The sequence below is a fragment of the Pogoniulus pusillus genome, chromosome 14 (genome assembly GCF_015220805.1).
Source record: "Pogoniulus pusillus isolate bPogPus1 chromosome 14, bPogPus1.pri, whole genome shotgun sequence".
Classification (NCBI taxonomy): Eukaryota; Metazoa; Chordata; class Aves; order Piciformes; family Lybiidae; genus Pogoniulus; species Pogoniulus pusillus.
In genome coordinates this window covers 8,730,172-8,736,873 of record NC_087277.1, presented here as the reverse complement: position 1 = coordinate 8,736,873, position 6,702 = coordinate 8,730,172, and the positions used below count along the sequence as shown (strand labels likewise).

At 51.0% G+C, this 6,702-nt stretch overlaps 1 protein-coding gene across 2 annotated transcripts in view; it reads left to right on the top strand.

Moving 5' to 3' along the window:
* The first annotated feature begins 3,907 nt into the window (after positions 1-3,907).
* SNTB1 (syntrophin beta 1) overlaps positions 3,908-6,702 on the top strand; it is a 122,037-nt gene continuing 119,242 nt past the window's right edge. For both annotated transcript variants that reach the window (XR_010304777.1, XM_064154219.1), the window contains exon 1: positions 3,908-4,491. Coding sequence is in view for 1 of the 2 variants with exons in the window: in XM_064154219.1 (XP_064010289.1) it covers positions 3,969-4,491 (523 nt within the window). In the remaining variant the exon portion in view is untranslated. The remainder of the gene's footprint in view (positions 4,492-6,702) is intronic.

The window sequence follows — 6,702 nt, the reverse complement described above, 5'->3', positions numbered from 1 at the left end:
TCCTTAGGAAGACTTACTTAAACTTGGCTGCAGCACCATTTGAGATCACTGGAGAAACTGGACTCCCTTCCAGCTCTCTCATTACTTCTCGGGTTTCCAGCACCAGGCTTCCGACACTGGACTTCCTTCCTGTCTAGATCTGTCTGCTGTGCTGGTTGGTGTCAAGGTAACAAGATGGGAACATCATTATCCAGACCTGATTTACGCTAACCTTCATCATCTGAAATCTGTTTAAGGATCACAACCCTGCTTCCAATTTAACAGGCTTTCAGATGAGCTGGCTTTACACTATCACTGCTACACTAACAATGCACAAAAGGAAGAATGAAAGCACTAGAATGTTTCGAGTGTCATTCAAAGGCCCTTCAAAATTTGCATCTCTGCTATAGCACAGACAGTAAAGAAGTCACAATGTCTTTATATTTTCCACCTGAATGCAGAATGAGAGCTATGTTTCCTGCATTGCTGCCTGAGTGGTGAGCTTGTATATGTGGCCTTGCAATGTTTTTGCTGTCAGGAGGCCAGTTTATTTACATAAGATATGAACGATGACCTCTTTGCCCGAAAACAGCAGGGAAAAAACAAGAACAGGCAGTGGTCTTACTCATTCTCCCATAGCCTCTCTAGCAAAGCTGAGCCTGAGGAAGATCTTTGGCATTACTCTCACAACCCTGTCCACATTGCTTTTCCTGTGTTTTTGTTCTTGCCTGCACACACAGACCACAAGTCCTTTCCCTTTGCTTGAGCACCCAGGCAGTGCCTCAGACATCGCTGCTGCACTTCTGACCTGGACCTGCTTTGGTGCTCCTTGTCCCACGGGGCAGCTTCTGTGCTTTCCAAACTTCTTACTTATTCCAGTTCACTGAGTTCTTCTTCCATGTAGCCCCTTGGTGTTAGCTGGGCCCACACTCCCCCAGAGATCAAAGAACCACTTAACAGCAGCTATTAGTATTGTCTTGCCTAACATCTTTTTTTCATGCAGCACGAGTGAAAGCAGCCCTAATCTAGTCCATGTTTTTACATGCTGCTAAAATAGAAATGGCAAAAGGTGATTATCTGACCTGTTTGATAGGGTCCACTTTTCACAGCAGGCCTTGCCAGAAGGGCAAGTGATGAAAAGACACTTTTGCTAAGCTTTTTCTGTGCTGGAAGCCTTTCTAGCAACTAGAGTACCAAGTGCTCTGTCCATCCCACCACACATCCTAGCTTCTGTGGAAATAGTCACACAGAATATTGCAATTCCAGTGTGAGTATTTACAGATTATGTCAGGAACATCACTGCCAGGGGAAGCTTGTAGCTGAAATTAGGAGTTTGCATTCTGCCAGGCATTGGAAACCACTAGAGATCAGCAGATGACTTTGGAACTACAATTTTCTCTGTTGCAAATCTGAGCATTCAGTAGTTGCACACACAATTAAACACTTGCTGTTATCTTCTGTTCCTGCTTCTGCTATATGAACCTGCATTTCAGAAACTACTCTTGCAGGTGTGACCTGAGGCAAGGCTGAGGATGGTAATGTTGGTTAGCAGATATACTAGCAAAGAAGTCTCACCCTTAGCTCAGCATCTAGAAGTTGCACCTGGGGTACACAGACTCACAGTGCACAACCATAACTATGAGCTTGCCCTCCTAGGACAGGGAAGCAGAGACATCAAGTATCAATCACACTGTCTCCAGATAGAGTCTAGGAGACTGTACATATAGTGCCTTTGCCATAGCATCTCTTACATTATCTTCTTTTCAAGATTAAAATGTCACTTCTGTTTTCTTACACCTTGAAGGTGAGGAGAAGCAGAAAAGAGGAGACAAAAAAGACTGCTATAAAGATTTTTTCATAGCAGGGACCAATGCACCAGATGCTGGCCCTGGAAAACTGTATTGCTGCAATGGGAAATGAAAATAGCTGGAGCAAGCACAACTCTTAGATGCATGTGGTGTACCTACCTACACAAGGCAGCTCCACAGCAAGCCCACTGGAGAATCAGACCCAGAGAACACAGGTGAATGCACACTCTACTGAAGGAGAAGTGTGAGGTATGACACAATTTCCTTTCCTTTCTCTACCACCTTTTCAGAAACCACCTAAATATTTTGTCCTGGTAAATTTTCTGAAATTACTTTAAAATGCAGGGACACATTTCTATCAACAGCAGCGCTGAGCCTTTACTAATTCAAGGCAGAAAAACATGAAGTAATTGGTAAGAGGTGATCCCTTGGGAAACAGAGATGCGATCCCTTGGGAAACAGAGATGCTCAGTTTTATAACTTGGCCTAGTCACTTGGGCTCACAGCTGCATGGGAATGTGAGTGCTCCAACAGCCAGCATTGCAACACCTTATTTTTGCACACCTGTCCTTTCCTCCCCATCCTTCTCTTGGCTGCCTGAAGCTGCTGGAAGAGAACAAGCACATTCATTCATTATGCCTGGCACCTGGGAGTGAGATTAAAAAAAAAACCAAAACACCAACTCAAGCATCCAGAGTATTTTACATGAGGTACCTAAATTAACTAGTGAGAAATGGTGGAGAAAAGGGTGTGTTACAGATGCATTCTGTTTCGGGCATAGGTGTCTTTTTCAGGCTTAGTGGGACATGCTTCTTTCCACTCTGGATTCACAGCCCTGAAAAATTAATTATAGCTTTGCACCTTGCTTTAATTAACATGAGAAATGAAAAGACCTTTCTTCACTCTGCTTTTTTCTCCACCCACCCATTATCCTTGAATAACCCATCACCTGTGGGTTCTACTCTCCCCAGGCAAGGGTGCATTCCTTCCAGGGAGGAGGGACCCACGTAAAACCTGGGTGAGGCTGCAGATGAAGGAGGGTTGAGTCCTCCTCCTGCCAGCTTTTGGACGTGTTTTGTGTACTCCAGTGCAAGGGGCATGGTCTGAGGAACTCTCACCAGAACTGATCCCATCCACGCTGAGGTGGTGAGCCCAGACCACTGGAGCACTTGTGTGTACTTGGGAGGAAATCCCTGTGCCAGAAACGAACTGTGTTGCTTTAGAGAGGAGCAAGATGCTGTATTTAGGGGCCCACAGCCTCCTTAGCATGTTGCTCCCTTATACACCAAATGGTCCTGAACTGCTGGAGTTTTCAGCCCAGCTTAGAAAAGAGCCAGAGCTTCTTTGCAAGGAGCAGAAACCAAGGGAGTTTCTGAGGTGTTTGGTATCTGTAGAGTTACATCATTGTGCGTCAGCACTTCCATGCCTGCTGGTGGCATCTCCAAACCAACAGTGTAAAGAAGTTTTGTCCTCTCTGGTGCCTCAGTTGGAAAAACAAGCCCCTCATCAGCACCACATCATTCCCTAGGAGGAAAGTGAGCAGGAGGAAAAAAAAATCCACAAAATAGGCAATGTGGCCTCCACAAGCCTTATTTTTTTTGTAACCAAAAGGCAAATAAAACGGTTTCAAAAACGTGTGGAAGTATGCAGGACATTCACCTAACATCTTCATTCTACAAAGCTGTAAACAAACTTGGATTCTACTTTTTAATGGTTGAAATGTAGCTGCCTTTTTGCCACACATATCATACAACCAGTCAGGGTCGGAAGGGTCCACAAGGCTCATCTCTTTGCAACCCCTCTGCCGTGAGCGGGGACACCTCACACTAGATCAGGCTGCCTACAGCCTCGTTCAGCCTGGCCTCTAGGGATGGGGCTTCCACCGCTCCCTGAGCAGCCCGTTCCGGGGTCTCGCCACCCTCACGGTGAAGAGCTTCCTGACACCCATATGCGGGCTGACAACATGTGCTCACGCACACAGGTGTGCCCGCACACAGACAGCCGGACGGCAGCGGGCGGTGCCGCCAGGTGCGCCCGCCCCGGCGCGGCCCTGGGGGGGCGGCCGCGGCTCCTCGCCCCACCCCGCCGCGCCGGGAGCTCGCCGCCCCCCGGCTGAAGTCCGGTGCAGCCGCGCCGTGCCGGGGGTGCCGTCACTCGCCGCGCTTCCAGCATGCTCCTAAGATGGCGGTAGCGGCGGCGGGTGGCGGCGGGGGCGGCCGGGCGCAGCGCAGCGGCTGGCTGGAAGTTTTGGTGCGGGAGCGCTGGCACAAAGTACTGGCTAACTTGGGCGGCGAGGCGCTGGTGCTGAGCGGCGAGGAGCGCCCCGACGGCGCGGCCCACAACGGCTTGGGCGGCGATGGGGCGGCGTGCCGCGGGGCCGAGGGCGGCAGCGGGGCGGCGGCGGTGCGCACCGCCTTCACCGACCCCCCGGAGCAGGTGCCTGAGGTCGTGTCCAACAAGAAGCGCTGCGTGAAGGTGCTGAAGCAGGAGATGGGCGGGCTGGGCATCAGCATCAAGGGGGGTAAGGAGAACAAGATGCCCATCCTCATCAGCAAGATCTTCAAGGGGCTGGCGGCCGATCAGACCCAGGCCCTCTATGTGGGCGATGCCATCCTGGCCGTCAACGGCACGGACCTGCGGGATGCCACCCACGACGAGGCGGTGCAGGCGCTGAAGCGGGCGGGCAAGGAGGTGCTGCTGGAAGGTAGGGACCGGGCATGGGGCGAGGGACGAGGGGGATGTGTCGGCCGCCAGCTCGCCCCCGAAGCGAGAAGCTTTGGGGCAGAGAGGCGGTGCAGCCGAGTCGGGCGTTGAAGAGGTTGCCCCCATGCGTCTCGTACGCTCCTCCTGGAGCCTTTCCTGTAGGGAGAGCTTTTTCTCCCTCACCCCGAACCGCGCTGAGGCTCCCGACGGCATAGTTTAAGGACGGAGCACCTCTAGAAGGGACGAGCGGGCAGTCGGGGAGCTGAGCTTGAACTTTTTTCCCTCCTGTCCGCCGCCGAGCCCTCCCGCAGCCCCTCCCTGCGCGGCCGCTGGAGCCCCCCGCAGCAACTTCTTGTCACGGCGGCTGGTCGGCTCCCGGGCTGAGGGCTCGCAGTGGGAGCCTGGCCGGCGCCTACCGCCATAGAGACCATCGGGGTCTTCCAGAGGGACGCTTTAGCAATTTTTCAGCCCCAAAAAGGTGGGAGGAGTTGGGTGCCGACAGAGGAGAGGGTGAAGGAGTAAAAGGAGCTCCCTCGGACCATTAGTTCAAGGGACGCATTTTCCGAGCCGCCCAAAACCTCTGGCTGTCAAGTTCTTCCTTGCCCCTCCTGCTACTCGCCGCCCCACTAGGGAAGAGGGGAAGAACGAGGCTTGAATGAAGCTGGCAATGCCTCGCTGACACATTGGCTAACCCTACAAAGCAGTGGCTTTCTTTTCCTTTCTAAAAGGTGGCCGAAACGGTTTTGTGAAAAGTACCCTTAGAAATTGTGCGGACGCTGCTCTGCGTGGGGGAGACTCCCCAGGATGGGTCAGATGTTGGAGAGGCCATGAGGAGAGGCAGAGCTGGGTTCCCCAGAACAAGAAGTTTATGAGGGAAGAGGCATTCACAAGCACTTAATCCTTGTCTTCTTACAAGGACTAATTGACGTGTTCCACCTGAGAGAATGAACACCTTTAGAAATGCCCTTGGCGTGTGTTTGATAATGTGATTACATATTTGCCCAGAAGTTCATTTAACCAGAGGTCAGTGGCATGTGAGGCATGCTGCGGTGCCTCCTTCCTCTACGCTGTCACCTTCCTCCACGCCACTTGTATTCCCGCCTCACTCTGCCTGTAGCCCTCTCTTTCACAGGTGTCATTTAGGTGCTTATTCTGGGGAGCGGCGGGAGGGACTGCTGCTGGTTAGGAGATGCAGATGGGAAGCATCTCTGCATAACCAACTAGGGCATAAAGTTAGGGGAAAAGTTTAAGGGGAGGGAAGGTGAGAAAGTGCCTCAGTGTATGCTGAGCGTTGTCCATACGACAGTGAAAACTACGGAGTTTGTGCCCCGGGAGGGCATAAAGCAGCTGAGATCAATTGCGTCTTCCCTCCTTGCGTGCTGTGAGCTGTTCGCGGGACCAATCTGCGCCTCCTCTTGCTTTGCTGCAGCCAAAGCCGTGAAATCCTAGGATCAGCTCTTTGAGGTCTGGGTGGAGGGTGTTGCCTTTCTAAACGCTGTGACTGGTTTACGCAGTTCAAGCGCTTCCCGGGGTGCAGACCAGGCAACAGCTGACCTTTGGTGTGATCTAATGAGTGATGTATGTAGTGCTTGCAACAGTCCCCCGTGCTCTGCGGAGTGCCTGCAGTAACAGCACCTGAACACACTGCTGCTGTACGAGTCTTAAAGAGAAACCAAACGGTTTTCTTCCCTCTAAGAGGGGAGATGAAGCCTTTTCAGCAGGGACTCTTGGCACTCATCTCTCCACTCCTTTCATTGCCACAGCTATTTTCTGGCATGATTTTTGCTCCATGAAGGCATATGTATACCGATGGTTGTTTCTGCAATTGAATTTGTAATTTGTAAATCCACAGCGTGTTTCAGTAGTGATCCCTGTGTAGAGTTAAAATATTCTGACACTGAGCTCAGTATTTTGTCTTGCCTGCCTCTTGCTATTTCAGTAGAGTGCCCAAAATGTGAGTTGGCCGTAGCATTGCTGCCAGAGATGCTGCTCCTTCAGCAGGGAACCTTTCTGTGTGAATGACTTGCTTGAAATTATAGTTTAAAACAATTCTCTGCAATTCAGTTTCTCACTTAGAAGCTCTTTCTTCAGTAGCACAGTCTAAAAAAGCCTTTTTATTACTAAGGGAAGGAAAATCCAAAAGTTATGGGTTTCGTTCATCTTTAAAGCAAAGGAGGAAGAGTCTTGACTTTTTCCTTTCCTTTCAGGCAGT